Source organism: Annulohypoxylon maeteangense, assembly GCF_022496945.1.
Source record: "Annulohypoxylon maeteangense strain CBS 123835 unplaced genomic scaffold GGS22scaffold_8, whole genome shotgun sequence".
Taxonomy (NCBI): Eukaryota; Fungi; Ascomycota; class Sordariomycetes; order Xylariales; family Hypoxylaceae; genus Annulohypoxylon; species Annulohypoxylon maeteangense.
Window position 1 is genome coordinate 1414787 of NW_025953255.1, and position 18077 is coordinate 1432863.

The 18077-nt window shown below is 48.1% G+C and overlaps 5 protein-coding genes across 5 annotated transcripts; 4 read left to right on the forward strand and 1 right to left on the reverse strand.

Annotated features, from left to right (window-relative positions):
- The first annotated feature begins 1251 nt into the window (after positions 1-1251).
- On the forward strand, positions 1252-3163 carry GGS22DRAFT_163493 (WD40 repeat-like protein). The gene is made up of 4 exons (XM_047961380.1): positions 1252-1313; positions 1369-1431; positions 1494-2579; positions 2649-3163. The coding sequence occupies exons 1-4, from the start codon at positions 1311-1313 to the stop codon at positions 2832-2834; spliced, it is 1338 nt and encodes a 445-aa protein (XP_047819189.1). The 5' UTR covers positions 1252-1310; the 3' UTR covers positions 2835-3163.
- Positions 3164-3232: 69 nt separating this feature from the next.
- On the forward strand, positions 3233-4799 carry GGS22DRAFT_163494 (NAD(P)-binding protein). Its single transcript, XM_047961381.1, has 2 exons — positions 3233-3931; positions 3989-4799. Exons 1-2 carry the CDS (start codon positions 3467-3469, stop codon positions 4595-4597), a joined length of 1074 nt encoding a protein of 357 aa, XP_047819190.1. The 5' UTR covers positions 3233-3466; the 3' UTR covers positions 4598-4799.
- Positions 4800-7746: 2947 nt separating this feature from the next.
- On the forward strand, positions 7747-10269 carry GGS22DRAFT_142707 (kinase-like domain-containing protein). Its single transcript, XM_047958772.1, has one exon. It carries the CDS (start codon positions 7959-7961, stop codon positions 9744-9746), a length of 1788 nt encoding a protein of 595 aa, XP_047819191.1. The 5' UTR covers positions 7747-7958; the 3' UTR covers positions 9747-10269.
- Positions 10270-10474: 205 nt separating this feature from the next.
- On the forward strand, positions 10475-12375 carry GGS22DRAFT_163499 (PCI-domain-containing protein). The gene is made up of 3 exons (XM_047961382.1): positions 10475-10882; positions 10941-11023; positions 11093-12375. The coding sequence occupies exons 1-3, from the start codon at positions 10704-10706 to the stop codon at positions 12097-12099; spliced, it is 1269 nt and encodes a 422-aa protein (XP_047819192.1). The 5' UTR covers positions 10475-10703; the 3' UTR covers positions 12100-12375.
- Positions 12376-12811: 436 nt separating this feature from the next.
- Positions 12812-17910, reverse strand: GGS22DRAFT_200267 (uncharacterized protein; the record flags this gene model as incomplete). Its single annotated transcript, XM_047966410.1, has 5 exons — positions 15769-17910; positions 15642-15738; positions 15537-15590; positions 13320-15500; positions 12812-13157 (listed from the first exon to the last, which is right to left on the reverse strand). Exons 1-5 carry the CDS (start codon positions 17747-17749, stop codon positions 12812-12814), a joined length of 4659 nt encoding a protein of 1552 aa, XP_047819193.1. The 5' UTR covers positions 17750-17910.
- Between the last annotated feature and the right edge of the window lie 167 nt (positions 17911-18077).

The window sequence follows — 18077 nt, forward strand, 5'->3', positions numbered from 1 at the left end:
TGGACTAGAAGCTCCGGGGAATCCCACCAACGGTTCTGACAGAGCTAGATCTTGGCATCACAACTGAGATAAGATTGGGGCTTTCCTACGGTTGAGATGAGAGAATAAGCAATGATCGACAAGGTTCCCCTGTGAATTGTCCCGGTGAGAAAAAATTCTTAGCGATTTAGTGAGGCCTATTAGAGTTGTGACGCGTATATGAATGCGGGCAATGGAGACATTGGCTTGAATGATCTGGTAGTGCCGCAAACGAGTTTGTTGTCTAACATCACTATTGGTTAATTCTATCGTGGAGATCCGTGTTTCAGACATTTCATTCAGATGTGATCCTCATAACGGCTTTGACAGGTAGTTATTTCAAACACATTGTCTAGGTTTACAGTGTAACTAGGCAGCTAGGATATGTCGATGAATTTAATGCTCGGTAAGAGTAAGGTGCAAAGGATGGATTAAGGGATAACAAGCTTTGCCTCAATACCTAATTTAATAACTGCGAAGCCCTGGGTATTTCTTAGCGATGCTGCGACGTACGGTTAGATCCGAATCTTAGGTCCCTCACCAGCTACATACTCGGGAGTCTCCATAGATCTCAGCAGCATAAAAACTTGACCGATTATTTACCTATGTAGAAAGTAAGTTTCGTGTCCATCGACAAACAACTCAATCATTTGTCCAACAAAGCGACAGAGTGGATGCTCTATCCGAACTTCCCAAGACTTGCCTTTTTGATACATCAATGACGTAGTGTAAGGATGAGCTATATCGTTTCCCCAATTGCTTGTGTGTTTACTCCAATAATAGTAACACGTTTGCAGATCTCCGTCGAGATACCTGCAGTAGCTGCAGTAGTCGTAAATAGGTAGTCTCTTCCCCCTGTTCCCATGTTTCTACGGACGTACAGAATAGACAACCTTTAAGATAACTTTTAGCATGTTAAATGTTTACACAACTTAGAAACCAATGGCCAATGCTGATATACGTTACACTTGTTACTTGTTTCGTTTCATCTGAGATCGAGGCGCAATCATACAATCCTACAATCCTGATGGAATCCGTGGAATTGGAAAGTTGTGAACAGCGTTGAGTTACGCAGTATATTGTATGGACACTAGATTGCATAGGGCCTAGCGGATAACTCTTATCGATAATAGAATATATACATAAGACTTTGATAAGCTGATAAGACTAACAATCGTTGACAAATGGTGTCAGCTGCCAGTGTGGGGACCTAAACTTGAACTTTTTTTCGATAATATTTCATGTGAGAACATCAAATCTTCAATATTGCGACACCATCGTGATCCGCAATCATGGTAAGTCGCATGCTTATTCATATATAATTCATAGAATACTAATCGTATATTATAGAAGATAAAGGCCTTAACTCGTTCAGTTGCGGCCTACCAGCCGCCTGGGTCCGACGTTCCCAAGGTATGCTTCTCAGATCATCCCAGACCCAAATTATATTCAATTGCTTATCCGCTACTCTTAAGGCCCCTCGTAATCTAGACCCAGCGATTCATCCATTCGAAAGAGCACGAGAGTATACGCGCGCTCTCAATGCCGTGAAATTAGAACGTATGTTCGCGCAGCCATTCATTGCGCAACTCGGAAACGGTCATGTCGATGGCGTTTATTCTCTAGCGAAGGATCCCAATTCCCTCGACAGATTTGCATCCGGCTCGGGCGATGGTGTCGTAAAGTGCTGGAGCTTAACTAGCCGGGATCAGGTCTGGAAAACGACAGCTCATGAGAATATCGTTAAGGGAATGGCATGGACAACCGACCAAAAGCTCCTCACGTGTGCGTCCGATAGATCGATCAAGATACACGACCCGTACAATACTCGCGATGATTCACCACCTTTACATTCTTGGCTCGGAACGAACGCCTATACAAGCCTAAGTGTGCACAGGTCGAAGAATGCCTTCGCCGCGGCCTCTGACGTTATATCCATTTACGATCTCGATCGCTATACAGCTGCACCAGAAGTTCTTCGCTGGCCGTCGTCTGGTGAAACAATTACTTCAGTATCTTTCAACCAGAGCGAAACTTCCGTGCTCGCATCTTGCTCTACAGATCGATCGATTATCCTATATGACCTCCGAACATCTTCTCCACTCGCACGTACGTACCTCAACTTCAGCTGCAATAAGTTGTCTTGGAACCCTGTGGAGCCAATGAACTTTGCTGCGGCGAGCGAAGACCACAACGTGTATATATTTGATATGCGCAAATTCGACCGAGCGCTCAACATCCTCAAAGATCACGTGGCCGCCGTCATGGATGTGGAATTCTCACCTACCGGACAGGAGCTCGTGACAGCTTCCTACGATCGTACAATTAGACTATTCAGCCGAGATGGAGGACATTCTCGGGATGTGTACCACACAAAGCGAATGCAGAGAGTTTTCTGCTCACGATGGACCCCAGACTCTAAGTACTTATTAAGCGGATCGGACGACGGAAATATTCGTCTTTGGAGGGCCAATGCTTCCCAACGAGAAGGTATCAAGTCTGCGCGACAGCGACAGGCACTCGAATACAACGAAGCATTATCCGAGAGATATAGCCACATGGTATGCTTGGCCTCCTTATTCATGATGCCTCCATTATATGACATGATGTGCTAACATATATGACTATAGCCTGAGATCAGGCGCATCAAGCGCCACAGGCATCTTCCCAAGGTTGTAAAGAAGGCTGGTGAGATCAAGAAGGAAGAGCTCAAGGCTATCAAGCGACGAGAAGAGAACGAGAGGAAGCATACCAAGAAGCAATTCGAGAAGAGGAAGAGCGAACGAGACAAGGTTATCCTGGCAAGGGAAAAGTAATTCTATGTTTGATGATATCCCGAAGGAGTTGGCCGTCTAGAACATTCATGAGTTGCATTTATAAGGCGTTAAGGGAATGGGAAAATTCAGATACCACGCAAGACTTCGGTAGTCTATATCTACAATCTCATGAGATTGGATGGCTGTTAAGGAAATAAAGCTCTGTCTTAGTCGAAGTTGTCCGAAATGGTTGAAATAGTTGTGACGATAATCAGATGAAAATGATTACAAGGATACCCAACTACATCTAAAAGCGCTTAGGGTAAGCCTTAACGGGCAACCCTGCTAGATCGGTAGCTACCGATTGGTTGAATTTGGTAGGAACCTGCTTTAGTCGAAACCTTCAGCGCTTGGACCATTTGTTTCAAGGGTCTGAAAGCTTTTAGAAGCTGGGGACAGAAGTCGCGATCCTGAGCTTGCGAATACGGACACTACTACCACGTAGGCTGGACCAACAACACTGAAACTTTCTTTCTTCTATTCCTTCTTCTTAGATTATCCAAATATCTTTCGCTTCTTAAGAATTTCAATTTGAAGGCATCCGAAGTTCCTTCCCTTCCGTTCTCCGTCCTTCTCAGTGCTTGCTGGCCAGCATTCGTATCCTCAATCGTACGATCAGATTATCCGACATCATGAACCATCCCCAACCACCGATGCGCAACTCGTGGTTCGCGCCTCTTTCTGTCGACCTCTTCCTCAAGGTCCTCAATGTCACAGTGCTACACCCATTCGTCGCATGGATCATTCCTCTATGCTTCCGTGCCGAGCACCAGGCGATGACTACGAAGCCGATGATTGTCAGCATTACGTGGGCAGTGTTCATCACCCTTTTATGGATGGGGAATGTCCTAAGTCACAAGATCGCCTATGGCATGCATCGAGAGGTCGACTTGAGCGAGGAGGTCATCGTAATAACAGGAGGGGCCAGTGGTCTTGGCCTGTTAATCGCTGAGGTATATGGAATGAGAGGTGCTACCGTTGCTGTTTTGGATGTTGCCGACCTTGAGAGTACCGACGCCCGCGGCATCACCTACTACAAGTGTGATGTGCGGGACAGGGCCCAGATTGCCAGAGTCGCAGCGGAGATAGAACGCGATGTATGTATCGACTTGCAGTGTCCGCGGTACGACTTAAACTAACCGTGGTGCTTCTAGCTTGGGACGCCTACTGTCTTAATTAACAACGCAGGAGTGGTCATCGGCAAGAAATTGCTCGATATGGAATTCGATGAGGTCGAAAAGAGTATCACAACAAATCTCTTGGCGCACTTCTATACGATCAAGACGTTTCTGCCGGGAATGATTCGTAACGAGACCGGTGGCACCATTGTAACCGTCTCAAGTGTCATTGGTCACCTCGGTGCTGCTCGACTTGCCGACTACTCCGCTGCTAAGGCGGGAGTAACAGCCTTGCACAAGTCCCTCGCTGCCGAGCTACAAGAGTACCCCGAGATCAAGACCATTCTTGTTACTCCAGGTCAACTGAGCACACCACTCTTCTACGGCGTCAAAACACCCAACACATTCGTCGCCCCCGTGGTCGAGCCTATAGAAGTGGCTAAGGAGGTCATTAAGGCCATCGATCTCGGACTTAGTGACCATATTGGTATGCCTCTTTACGCGCGGTGGATTGATTGGTACAATGTGTTACCTGTGGGTGTTCAGAAGATTGCCCGCAAATTATCTGGCATAGATAACGGCATGACGACGTTCGTCGGCCGTAGGGGCACGGAGTTAAGTGAGAAGAACGGAAGCTTAATCTAGAACTCACGACGGCTCGGTTGATGTCGGCTCAGAGGGTCAGTTAATGAAAGACATATTCACAATAATGCTATATTACAGATAGGAGAGCGCTGGCGTTCGTGGGTCTGTCAAGATTTAATGTGTAAGGTACATGTGGTGTAGTAAATGACAAGCTTGTACATACCTCCTAGGTATGCTCCCGCTTCAAACTGATTATCAAGGAGATTTCCAAACATGCAAAGAGGTCTCCCAATGGCGTTGAGGCTGTGCACGAGTCTTGGTGACCATCTGTGTAACTTGCCATCTAGCCTGCAGCTCAACCCCCTCTGCGTGCCTAAAAAGCACCTGCCCGGGTCGAAGCCGGTCTATCAGAGGCTGTATCCTGTCCTGATCAGGAGAAGATGACCGAAAGTTACCAGTCACAAAACCGACCATTTCAACCAACCATCCAAGGTTCTCGAGTTCTGATCCTGTTCATGAGGAATGTTGCACTGCATACGATATACAGAATGTCTCAATATTATACTCTAAGTGGATAGGTCGGACCGAGTCCGTTGCTTTGCGCACGCGGCAACCTGCATGACTGCGTACAGCTGGCTTATCATGTTCGCAGCTCGGGTCGTGCCCCCTCCCGCGGTGAGGCATCCCACAAGCCCACGACGTCATCCCGGAGAGGTGGACGGTGTGCTTTTATACCTTGGCATAACTTTCTAAAATTTTCCGTAATGGAACTTTGTAGCTAGATCTGAGATATGATACCTGCCTATTGGTAGGTATTGAAGGTTCAGCATAGGTAGACATTGATTAGGTATTTACGTTAGTAGGTAGTTAAAACCACAAAATAAACTTACAATAGCAATTTATGAGAGTCAAGTTCTGTTTATTAAGAAAACTTTATGAGTAATACCGGAGAGGGAACATAATTTCCAAGGAGATATATTGGATATACGAATGTGACCGGCTCACCCGTCTCATGTCGGTTATCACACCGGCCTAAAAGCAAGAAATTCCACCAAGTCTATCATCAATACTTGAAGTTGCCACGGAATATCCGAATAACTTCTTTAATTACCAACCTAGACCTAGAACAATAACAGAATCTTTTATACATAACGACATAGGTACCTTACATACTTAGCTCATACCTATCTTAAGATTTAAGATAACATGGGCTCTTAGCTGTTTTTGAGCACAAATCTATTAGCCCTGCGCGATTTTGAATAAACAATATACGATGTATACCTCGGTTATAGCCCCCAACCCGCCTCATTCATTAATTTCACTTACCTACATGGTATTCAGGTAGGTACAATAACCGATGGTGATACAGCATGAGGGTATTCCTCGCACGACACCAGCAATATATTTCAAAATGTGCTTGCGTATGTCTCTTGAAGATACCTACTGAGATAACTTATATCAGTTGACGAGGAGTGAACACCAAGACAGATGCGCATATCCCACATTCGTAGTAATATTTCCCACATGTTAGATTTCAGACTCTATTTTAAGCATCTTCACATGGTACTTACTTAACCTGCCGGTTCTAATCTGCGAAGAGACTTGGCGTACTAAGGAGAGTTTTTATCATGAACGGGTCCCCTAAAAAAATAATACTCCTAAGGTTCTTCTTAGGGTGAAGAGCTGAAAAGGGACAGTAGTAGTGTTCCGTGTAAATTGAAATTACGTAGTAGCCTAGAAGGGAAGGAATGAACTTAGGAGTATCCGTAGTAGAATACATGGAATACATGGAATACACAATGGATACCTATAGTTGCGCCCGGTGAACAGAAATGTACCTATGTAGGTAGAGATCCGAGAGATAGAAGTTACTAAAAGGGAGCTGAAAGGGTAGTCGCAGCTCTTCGAGACCCACAACTGGAACTTCCCTTTTCCCCGCTGTCTTAACTCTGCACTCTCTTGAGGCTTATCACAAACTGTTTCTGATGACGAAGACACAACCCGATTTTAAACACACATAATAACGCTACTCCAATTCACTAGCCGGTACCATTATCTTCCCAATCTGCCAAAGGAGAAAAAAAAACGACGTTGTTGAACGATAAGGATAGCCTAAAGAGTGATTACTGTACTGCTCATATAACCCTTCTCGATGGTTGCCAAGCAGCTCTCATGCACATTGTGGCCCTATGGGCTTCATCATCGCCATCAGTTACGTAGGTCATCAACTATTAGGCTCGATCCCCTCTTAACAACCCTGGGAGAGTATTGGCGTATCGGATAGGCGGAAGACGACCATCTTTCAATATTGGGATATTGGAATATTGGAAACTAATATCATAATCCTCCAGACCACGGTCTTGTATTCTGTACCGTCTGCTTGGAACCGTGCTAGGGTGCTTCCAGGTTCACCCAAGTGCCCCCCAGAACCCTAACGGTTACCAGGCTGCCAGGCTGTACTAGACCCCTGAGATGTCCTCGATGCCCCATGAATCTACCTGGGTGGACAAGAAAATCGGTGCGTGGGGGACCGGGGGTGCCCGCGATCACTCCTCATTCTACAAGGGGACCCTGAACGATGTGGCCGACGTACTTGTCAAGCCTCCAAAATGATCAAAATGATCATGCGTGAATTCTGATTCCTGAATATCTCTGGTCACATTTCAGCAAGAAAAACGGCAAACCTCGGAACCTGTCATAAAATTTTAGCGGGGAATAAACTGCTAATTGCTGCTCGCAGGCGGCGTGAACGGCGCTTTGTGACAAGCGCGAGCTAAGTGGTTTTCGGTGTTATTAAACGGCTCGCTATGCGTCGATATCGAACCCACGAGAGCCTCTAAAGCACATTCTGCATTAGTGGCTTTGACAAGGGTGTTTATCGGCTCTAGGGTCGATCCAGTCACCCCAAGATATCCCTTATCTATTGTTTCAGTTGACCAATCATACCCTCTGGTTCGCATAGAGATTGACTCTAAATGGTCACCAACATCATACATGATTTGCTAAGTGTACCAGGTAATCAGGATCCAGCATCGCTGCGAAGGAATCCTATCTATCATATACCATGCGCCTGCTGGACCGACTGACTTTACTACGCGAGCCATGGAGAGCTGTCGGGAAACATGCCCTTCGAATGCGTATCCAAGAAAGATTGCCTCTCTCGCCTCCCAGGCGGTATTTGCTTTATTTTGTGCTGACTGACATATGTTGCACCTGGCGGACACGCCGCCTCGGTCGGGAGTGACATCCAATTCGCAGATCCTATAAACGGTCTGTGCCCTGGATTGCTGACATTCCCAGCCTTATGCCTCCTTAAATCTGTCGCAATTTTTCTCAAATCACAATTACATGCGGCTTTGAGAGTCGCGTGACTAAAACCAGACCTTCTAGGGTGGATCTATGGTGTAATGCTACCCTTGCTATGTCGACGGTAATGTGGTGGGATCCATCTCGGATTGAAGCGACTGTCACTCGTCCGTTTGTCTGCTCACACCTCCTGCCTGACGAGATAATACGGTTGGATTTACCATTGGGTTTTGGCGATGGGCTGACCGATGGAACTTACTGGGAATGGATTGACGAAAAGGCTAAACGCATATTCCTCATCCTTTCAGATCTAGGTGTACCAGATCAGATCTTCGGACTTATTGACGATAGTTGGGACGACGATGACCTCCCTGTTCCACTGGACCAGATCGAACGACTGGCACTTACACCTACTAGGGATGACAAGATCGAAAAGAGGTTCTATTCCCGCCAGTTCCACTACCTGCTCAAGTTTATCGAAAAAGGAGACTATGTAATCTACGAAGATCCTGAGGTAGTGCCACTTAACGTGGATAAACGCACTGGATTAAATATCGGTACTGCTGTCGATAGGGTTGAATTGCCAAATAGGCCTGGCGAGGCTTTCTCGCGGCGTCGCATTCCTGTCGGGACTGGACCTGGGTTTCTGACGGGAGAGGAATTTCTCTATGAGATCAACAAGGCGAAGAATCTCGAGAACATCCACCTCGCATCTTACTATGGCTCATATGTCCATCAAGGTTTCGCTTACGTCCTCTTCTCACTTCCAAGCGACTTCAGCCTCAAATCTCTTCTGGTAACCCAGCCAAGCTCGGTAAAATCGCTGGCCAAGCAAGATCGACGCCGTCTTCTCATGAACTGGATTCATTGCCTCGTTGACGCTCTCTGCTATCTTCACATACGAGGCCTATCGCATGGCAACATCAAGCCTTCGACTGTTCTTTACAATGCCGACAACCATGTTTTTTACGCAGACATAAGCCGTCTAAGCGTAGAGGCGATAGCTAACACTTCGGACAAATCGACGTTTGACAAGGAGGCTTACGATTACGCGGCCCCTGAACAATGGTATCGCCCGTCAGCTTCACACTCCGGCCCACAACGGAGGAGTACCCTTGTCGGCTCCTCAACGTCAACGTCAACATCATCGGATAATTCGACGTTCTCCATTAACCGAGGAGGGTCGGAGAGCCTAAACCCCGTCTCGATGCTACACTCGCCAACTCCCTCTCTCAATCCTCAAGCAGTCGACATCTTCTCACTAGGTTGTGTGATACTCGAGCTACTAAGTTTTCTAATGAAACGCCAAACTCGGAACTTCGCATCACATCGAGCGGCGAAGCATAAGCAAGCCGGACGGGGAGGTGCAGTGTTGGATTCTTCGTTCCATAAGAACATCGGACAGGTCGAATCCTGGATGGTTGGCCTCGCAAAGGACGCATCGAAGAAAGACGACCAGGTGTTCCGTGGTGTTGGACCTATGTTGCAGGTGGTTGCGCGAATGCTCTCGATTGTCCCACAAGACAGGCCTACGGCCCAGGAGGTTGAGCAAAGCACGTACAAGATCCTGACGGAGAACTGCCTGATCGCCGAGCCACACTGTGTTCACCAATATGGCGGCTGGGACTTTGGGTTCAGCAATCTGAGCATTAGCAGAGGAGGTGATAACTTTAATATCTCGACAAGACGGCAGAGTGGGTCGGCGAGACCGAGTTCCCGGCTAGGATCTGTAGGATCTGGGTCATATCGGCCACTAAGTAGCAGCTCTATACAGGAGAGAGATATGGCCAGCGGTAGCAGCTCACAAGCTATGCAGAACGCCCGAGTAAATAAGGTGCGCAACTGGCAGGCTCACATATACGCAGGTAACCACGACGGTTCCCCAAATACTAATCTGATGTAGAGGGAGAACTGACGTCCTGACGTATGATGACAGAAACGACAAGCTTCGGATGATCTTGGGCATTGGAGGACATAAAAAGTTGGGAAGGCTATCTATTAGTATATAAGGCATAGGAGTTGTGGGAATCTTGGATTCGATATCGGCGAAAATATCTCGGTGGTAACTTGTGGTTATACTCTCTTGTTAAGGGGGAAGACGAAGGGTGAAGGGCGCTCGCTACTTGATATATCGCATAACTAGGTCGTGGATGACCGGAGATGGACTCGTTTCATTTGGAGGGGGATGTACCTAAGATAAATCGAAATTAAGATCTTACGCGGACTTTACTTATGACCAACGCCACATGTTATAATGGGTTTAGCTGTTGATACACAGCATACGGCATATGCTTAACTTGATAGAGATACTAAGAGTAGACCTGGAATTAAGATGGTTCTGGTTACTGGGTACCTATTGTTAGCTTTTACTTTAGTTGTAATTTTATTATGGCTTTGCTAATGTAGTCCAAGTCTGAAAGAAATGGAGATTTGTAGTTAATATACTGCATGCTTGGTTATCGTGAAATGACGTGAATTAGGAATATAGAGAAGAGCATTGATGAGCTTCAATGTATAACATTTAGTCTAGGTACCTTTGTATAGGACGGAACGGAATTATGGATTCCTCCGCGCTAGTCTAGGCAGGGTGAGCTGCGTCAGTACTATGTAGCGGAGTACCCACTTTATTACTGGAGGTAATCGCAAGGCTGGAGCTGCAAGTACAGACGCCGGAAGTTACGAAGCTCGGTTGTATGTTGTATGTACATCTATCCAGTAATTCTTTCTCTTCGAAAATCATCCCCAGATCAACAATTTTAGACCAATTCGATCTTGTAGATCTACTCTTCGAGACTCCTATTCCCTCCCAACAACCAGTTCCTACTACCGTTTACCCATTTCCGAGAACAAACTGGTCAATATGGCTTCGAAGAAGCCGTCTGTGAAGGAGGCGCAAACACTTGCCAGCACCGATCCCCGAAAAGCTGAAGCTACCTATAAGGAAATCATATCTAAACCTCCTTCCGTTACGTCAGATGCTGCTATCAAAGAGTACGAGTCTGCTCTGATAAGCTTGGGAGAGTTATACCGGGACGAGAAGTAAGAAAGACGTCTGGGATCTCGTTTTCGCGCCTCATGTCTGACATATTGTGATTAGGAAGCCGACCGAACTCGTCGATCTTGTTACTACTAGTAGAACTATCCTCTCCAGTTTTGCGAAGGCGAAGACAGCCAAATTAGGTATATCTCAACTGATTCTTTTTCTGTTGTGCTGTAACGTTGGACATGCCTAACTCTCCATTTGTACAGTCCGTCAACTACTAGACCTCTTCGATGCCATCCCGAACACAAACGATATCCAGATTGCCGTTACCAAGTCATGTATAGAATGGGCCACGTCCGAAAGGCGAAGTTTCTTGCGCCAGAATCTCGAGACGAGACTCGTTGCCCTGTATATGAAGAAGCAATCCTACTACGAAGCCCTCACTCTTATCAACGGACTCCTCCGGGAGCTTAAGCGTCTTGACGACAAGCTAGTTCTCGTCGAGGTCCAGCTGTTAGAATCTAGGGTATACCACGCCTTAGGCAACAACTCCAAGGCCCGCGCGGCCCTCACCAGCGCACGAACCAGTGCCGCCTCCGTTTACACACCTCCGCTACTGCAGGCGAATTTGGACATGCAGTCGGGTATGCTGCATACGATGGACCAGGACTTCAACACGGCTTTCTCGTACTTCATTGAGGCGCTCGACGGCTACCACACACAGGACGACACGGCTAAGGCCACCGCTGCCCTGCAGTACATGCTTCTGTGCAAGATCATGCTCAACCTCGTCGACGACGTCAACAACCTGATGACCTCGAAGCAGGCCCAGAAGTACGCGGGCCAGAACCTCGAGGCGATGAAGGCCATTGCCCGCGCCCACTCAAACCGTTCGCTCGAAGAGTACGAGCGCGCCCTCGGCGCCTACCGATACGAGCTCGGCTCTGACAAGTTCGTCCGTGGCCACCTCGCCCGCCTCTACGACGCCATGCTTGAACAGAATCTGATCAAGGTAATCGAGCCCTTCAGCCGCGTCGAGATCGCCCATATCGCCAAGATGGTCGGCCTCGACACCCAGCAGGTCGAGCGCAAGCTTTCCCAGATGATCCTCGATAAGGTCATTATCGGTGTCCTTGACCAGGGCGCCGGTTGTCTGATCATCTTCGACGAGACCCAGCGCGACGAGTCCTACGACGCCGCGCTCCAGACCATCGAGAAGTTGAGCAACGTTGTTGATGTGCTGTACACGAACCAGGCTTCGATGTTGGAGTAAGGTGTTTACCCTACCGATCTTTGGGAGAAAAAGGGTAGTTGAGGGAAAATTCTCAAGTTGGCTTGAGCTGATGCGGATTTGAGCGTGAGCTTAGGCGGGATAGAAACGGGATGCCCTCTGGTGTAATATTACCACTGCATTAGGTAGAGAGCTAGGTAGCTAGGAGCCGTCTGGCACTAGTTCAACGAAGATAAAGGGCGTTGTGGCGGCTTCTACGGCTTATGCACGCACATTACATAGGCTATAGCTTTGCCCATCGTCGGTCACATCATGCTGTCTAAAAGTGTTACATGCACATGTGATTCTATCGTCTCGTCTTGGTGAATTAAACGAATTGTTTGAAATGGTAGGTAACCTAAGGTAGCTGGATGACTGAACTAGTAACTCCCTAGATAAATGCTTTTTTGCTCGCCGTAACGCCTTGAATCGACTCCAATCCAATGACTTGGCCTCCAGACAAATGTACTATACAAGACCTCTCCAATTACCTTGCCTTATGCGAAGAAACAAGAGAACCAGCGAGTTGGTAAGCCAACCGATCAATCAAACAATCTCAATGCAAGCCTTTTCAACCCACTTGCCCACAACCAAATAACGCCAGCCGTTATGCTTTTAAACACACCTTAGGTAATGCCCAGGTATATATAACACCAATAAATGCACTCCCCCTCTCGATAGAAGTAACCTTTCCCTTAAACAATTTCCCAACCCCTTAAGCAGCACCAACCCCCATCCCCGTCCCCATCCTCATCTCCCTAGCCTTCCGCCTCCTCTGCTCGCCAACTATAAGCGCGAACACCCTTTTCGCAAGGGATCTTTCATCCCAGCCGCCGACCTCGAGCTTGAATGCTTCAACGACCTCGAGGTGCCATGGTTCGAGAGGCACGCACTCGCCTTGGGCTCTGATCTCTTTCCCGAGGAGCGTGGCGAAGGATTTGCGGTGGGTGCGGGGGGGTAGGGGGATACGCTGTTGGAACGCGAGGGGATCGCGACGGCGAAGGTGTAGCATTTCGTCGAGGCGGAGCCAGTGGTTGCGTGTCCATTCTGTTTGAGATAGGCTGATCTTGTAGTTGGTGGGTTTGGTTGAGGTTGAGGTGGAGGTGGAGGTGGAAGTGGAAGTGAGAGAGCGTGGCTGTTGTTGTCGTTGTTGTTGCTGCGGTTGCAATTGTGGTTGTAGTTGCGGCGGCGGCGCGGCGGGGTTCAAAGTATCGCTCTTATACCTTGACATGGCTGGATTCTTAGCCGGACTTAAGGCATTGTTCTTATATACGGATGAGGTGGGTAGGGATGGATAAGAAGGATTCATATTAGTTGCGGGAGCGATAGGTGCGGTATTACTTCGAGTAAAGACACGGGAGGAAGACTGATTTGCCTGCTGGCTCTCAGTAGCTGCAGGAATAGGTACAGCGACAGGTGCGGGGGCGGGCTGAATGAGAGGCGGGCCCTGGAGTAAGGGCCTATTGCTTTTGTTACTACCATTCATTTGCCTTTCAATGAAGGCCTCCGGCTGAGATGGCACGCTAGGCTTGAAAGCTACGACACGCCCGGGGGTGGTTGGCTTTAGGGGGGAACGGAAGCAGGATTTGGATGGTGAAAGAGTCCTATCCCATCGAGACGGCTTTTCCCTAGGCGGCACGCGCTCGTACTCTGTTCCATCCGTAAGGAAAGAGGTCTCCTGTAGCTCGTCCTCGTCGCTCGATGGAAGGTCATCGTCATGATTCTTGTTTTGGTTGGTAGAAGGGCCGGTCCTGAAAAGAGACTGACTAGACCCTGGACGTGGAGTGAAGTTTTGCTTCTGTGCGATTGGTGGGTACGTCCGTTGATCAGGGGTCGAGGGATGGGGCGACACTTCAGGCGACCTCTCAGGCGATGGCTCAGGAGTCATCTCAGGCGATGGTTCATGCGATATATCGGACGCTGGTTCAGGTGTTGGCTCAGGTGATTGTTCTAGCGGCTCTGGGGAGGCAGGTTCAGGGGAAGGTGATGGCGCTGGTGAAAGCGACGCCCCGGACGAGGGAGACGGTGCAGGCGAGGGAGATTCGTAGGTATCCTGAACGGTATTGTTTGATTTTGCTTGCGAGGGCGGTGCTGGCGAGAATAAATCAGTGCGCCGCTCTGGGCTTGGTTGAAAATCCTTTTGTGGAATCGACGGAAATAGTCCCGTAGACCAGATGGATTTTGGTGGTTCTTTAGGAACCTGTTCCATTTCCCTAGTCGCAGCTCTCTGGAGGCTGGGCTGCGAGACATTTCCGGTATTTCGAGTTGTGCTCTCTTGTCCTGCTTCGGGAGCCTTTGTGGGCAGTGTAGCCGGCGACGAAAAGAAAGATAAGATATTAAATCCACCAAACAAACCAGACTTGGCAGGTGTAGGTTTCTTTTGGGTAGATGGCACATTCTCTGGCTGCGCTATCATCGAATACTCAGACGCATCTATGGGCTCGGTTAGCTGTTTTGCTGACTGTTTTTCTGGCTGTTCCTGTTCCTGTTCCTCTTCATGCCTATTCTCATGTTCATGCTCTAGCTCCTGGTCCTGCTCATGCTCATGCTCATATGCTTGCTGCTGTTCTTGTTCCTCAAATTCATATTCAAACAGTGGATCTTGTTGTTCAGGTGAAGGTGAAGGTGAAGGTGAATGGAACTCATGCTCGTTGACTTCAGCAGGATCGGGATCTGGAGAAGGTGCCATTTCTAGTAGTATCGAATGAGCATTTGAAGGCCGTGGTGGCTTAGGACGTGCTACTGGGGGGTCTTCCGTCTCGCTCTGTGGGTTCTCCTCAATCTCTATTTGAGAAGGACTCGCAATCTCCTCCCTGTAGATGAGACGTCTTGTTGATCTCCTCCAAGGACTCAGGATCTTGCTCCGTCGAGGAGGCGGATCAAATAGTTGTGACGCACGTCGTTTTGAATCTGGTCTCCTGGGGGTTGGCCTTGAAGCCTCGAAGTCCCAGAGATCAGTATTTTCTGCCTCATAACCTGTTGCGTCGTCATTGTTTTCTTCCTCTTGTCCTTGTTCCTGCTCCATTCCTGCCTCGGGCTCATCGGCATCAATATTCTCGGCCAATGTTTGATCCACATTCGAGTTATGTGTAGCAAAAACACCTGAATTGTGAGAGCTTAATGTCCGTGAGTCTGGATAACGGCTCGTTTCCTCTTGCTGGTTATCATCATCATCTGCGGCCCAGCTCGTCTTGTAACTGGTAGGGGGCATTGCTTTGGTTGAGCCGCCCATCGATGGATGCAACAAAGAATGGTTATGTTGTGATACTCGCTCATTAGTATTGAATGCACCTTCCCTCAATGTATTGGTTTGTGAATGATCGTTTCTATCTGATACAAACGGATCCGACATATTATTAACAATTCCGCCTTGCGCAAGTGGGTGACCGGATGGATAATTAGACCTTATAGTATGAATGAATGTACCAGAGGGATTAAACGAAGCCCGAGCGTTGAATGAAGCCGATATATCGTGATTAGTTCGATTTGGTGATCTAGATATATATGATTGATTGGAGGGATCAAAAGGTATTGGCCGTGTTGACTCATTGTTGCTGGACCCCCTGAAGGGACTTCCTAGACTGCCTTCACGAACTTCGGGGGATGACCTATCCGACATCACATTTTGAAGGGTTCTTCCAACTCGCACAATCGGTGACAGAGAAGGTCTACTGATAGGAGGAGGTTCCAGCGATTTAGGAGGCTCGGTTACTTCTTTTGCAGAGGGCGGTAGCTGAGGAGAAGAATGATGTGGTTCCGGTGTATTGGTAATCTCTCGATCTGATTGAGGCGGCCCAAAATCTATCGAACGTGGTCGATTCATAATAGGAGGTGAGGAATGAATATCTATATTAGGATTAGGAACGGTAAGGGTTGGGGCTCTCGAGGATTCGCCAATCTCATCCTCTGGCGCCCTCTTAGAACCAGCATTCGAAGACGACGTATCATCTGGAGTGGGAAGTCTGGTCGGCCCAAAATCCGATCCCGTACTTCTATTCACAGAACCGGGTTGACGAGTCTCAAGATAACTTCCCTCAACAGGCGCTACTGTACGAGTTGCCGGTTTTGGTGTGGCGGCTTCAAGGATTGCTTCTGGTACTTCAGAAAAGGAATCGTCGTACCCGCCGGTATCATCGTGCTGGTGGTTGGCGGATATCGGCTTCATAGGCAGACGCGCCGGCGTTGCAGCTTTGAGAATACTATCAGGAATGCTTGAAAAGGAGTCGTCCGTGTGAGCTGTCTTGCCAGTGAGGACTTGACGATTTAGTGGCATGCTCTTCTGCCTCCTTGGACTCCTTGGTCGTCCCATCAAATTGTGTTCACTAACATCTGCCAATGAGCCATTTGGCATAATTGTTTGGTCTTCTTCTGCCGTGAAGTGATCACCGTTCGATCGTTCCGGTGATTGCTGGGCTGCGTTCGCCTGAATACTATTTCGTAACGATTCGAGAGTTTCGTTTATTATCATATTAGTCTCGGAACCCATATCCGGGGGATCGGTCGGGAATGCGCTTCTATTCGCTTGGAAGGATGGGAGCGATTCCACGGCTATCATGCTGAAATCGGATGCATGTGCAAGTGTGTCTTGTCCACTGTAGGGTTCATCGTGGTTATCATCAAACTCCGACCCAACATCGCTGTGCTGCTCCATCAATGGCGGATAAGCATCTGATATAGGTAGGTCTTCATCATATAACTCTTCTTCTTGATGTGACGTTCTTGGCGATCCTATATCTTGTCGTATGTTTCCTGACATGCGCGAGTTTGATCTATCCGCTGGCGTAGGCGTTCCATCATCGCTAGCTCTCGCTATTTCATCGATGAGAGTCAATGTGTCATCCATAGTCATGTCTCGCCGACTTCTTTCATTCCTACTTATGTCCATTTTCGAGTTTTCTTGTGATGGCTGAACCATACTATTATTCGCCACATTGCCAGTCGACTGATCACCCATTTCTGCCAACTCAGCAACATCTTCTGGCATTAGCGCTTTTCGTGGTCGTCCTCGCCTCCTTTTTGTCGCATTAGAGAGTTGTGACGATGGCACGATCTGGTTCTCGGAAACATTCCTAGGTGTCTTCCGGACTCTCCCTTTTGGCTTCGGGGTAGATCCTGCATCTGTCGCCTTTGGCGTATCATCATTCATTATACTGATTTCAGATTCTGGGTCGCCTTTTTGTCGCGTCCGCTTAGAAGCCTGCTCAATAGGTGTTCCGGCCCTCTTCCTCCCTTTCGGCAATGGTGTGCCATTGCTCGTCCGCCGCGGCCGGCCACGTCGTCGCGGTGTAGAGTCGTTCACTATCTCGTCATTGAGAGGTACAGTAGTAGTGGTAATAGCCTGTCTACGGTAATCGCTTCGGGTCGGAGAGGATGATTGGAATAGTTTTCGGTTGATACCCCGCTTCATGGCCTCTTCTGCTTCAACGGTGACGAGGATCTTTTGCGGTGAGAGTCTATCGCCAACGTCGAGTTCAAAAGTCCGTTTCCTAGGGGAGTGTTTCGCGGGAGATGACCTCCGTATCTGAGATCGAGGGATGGATATCGCGGATAGGTCGTGGTTTGTGAAGTTACTTCCCCCGGTTCGTCGCGTAGAATGCGCCGAGCTAGGAGGTTCGTCCCCAAGCGGGTCGGGAGACGACGGCAAGTCATCCATGACTAGCTAAGCAATCGGCAATAATTATAACCTCTAGCTAATCGAAGGATGCTTAGAAGAATGACGATTGCAAAATGGAGGTGCCTAGGTATGTAATGCAATTAGCACATCGATATTTGCTCTTGTACACACAAGGTTGTGTAAAGTTGCATGCAGGGGGGACGCGCCGCGGAAAGCTACCTACCCAAACCCTCCGAAATCCCAAAAGAAGAAGTTTGTTTACATTGAATTGGTCCGAGTAAAAACATCTGATTGGTTGAGAAATGAGGCTGACAAGGCTATGATGAAGTGGCGCTTCACTTTACACGTGTATGTACCTAAGTACCAG

Excerpts from the sequence above, each read along its gene's own strand:
- GGS22DRAFT_163493 (XM_047961380.1), top strand. Across the intron at positions 1,432-1,493 it reads CTGGGTCCGACGTTCCCAAG|GCCCCTCGTAATCTAGACCC; the intron begins GTATGCTTCTCA and ends GCTACTCTTAAG. Across the intron at positions 2,580-2,648 it reads CCGAGAGATATAGCCACATG|CCTGAGATCAGGCGCATCAA; the intron begins GTATGCTTGGCC and ends ATATGACTATAG.
- GGS22DRAFT_163494 (XM_047961381.1), top strand. The coding sequence starts at position 3,467 with ATGAACCATCCCCAACCACCGATGCGCAACTCGTGGTTCGCGCCTCTT. Across the intron at positions 3,932-3,988 it reads CAGCGGAGATAGAACGCGAT|CTTGGGACGCCTACTGTCTT; the intron begins GTATGTATCGAC and ends TGGTGCTTCTAG.
- GGS22DRAFT_142707 (XM_047958772.1), top strand. The coding sequence starts at position 7,959 with ATGTCGACGGTAATGTGGTGGGATCCATCTCGGATTGAAGCGACTGTC.
- GGS22DRAFT_163499 (XM_047961382.1), top strand. The coding sequence starts at position 10,704 with ATGGCTTCGAAGAAGCCGTCTGTGAAGGAGGCGCAAACACTTGCCAGC. Across the intron at positions 10,883-10,940 it reads GAGTTATACCGGGACGAGAA|GAAGCCGACCGAACTCGTCG; the intron begins GTAAGAAAGACG and ends TATTGTGATTAG. Across the intron at positions 11,024-11,092 it reads GGCGAAGACAGCCAAATTAG|TCCGTCAACTACTAGACCTC; the intron begins GTATATCTCAAC and ends CCATTTGTACAG.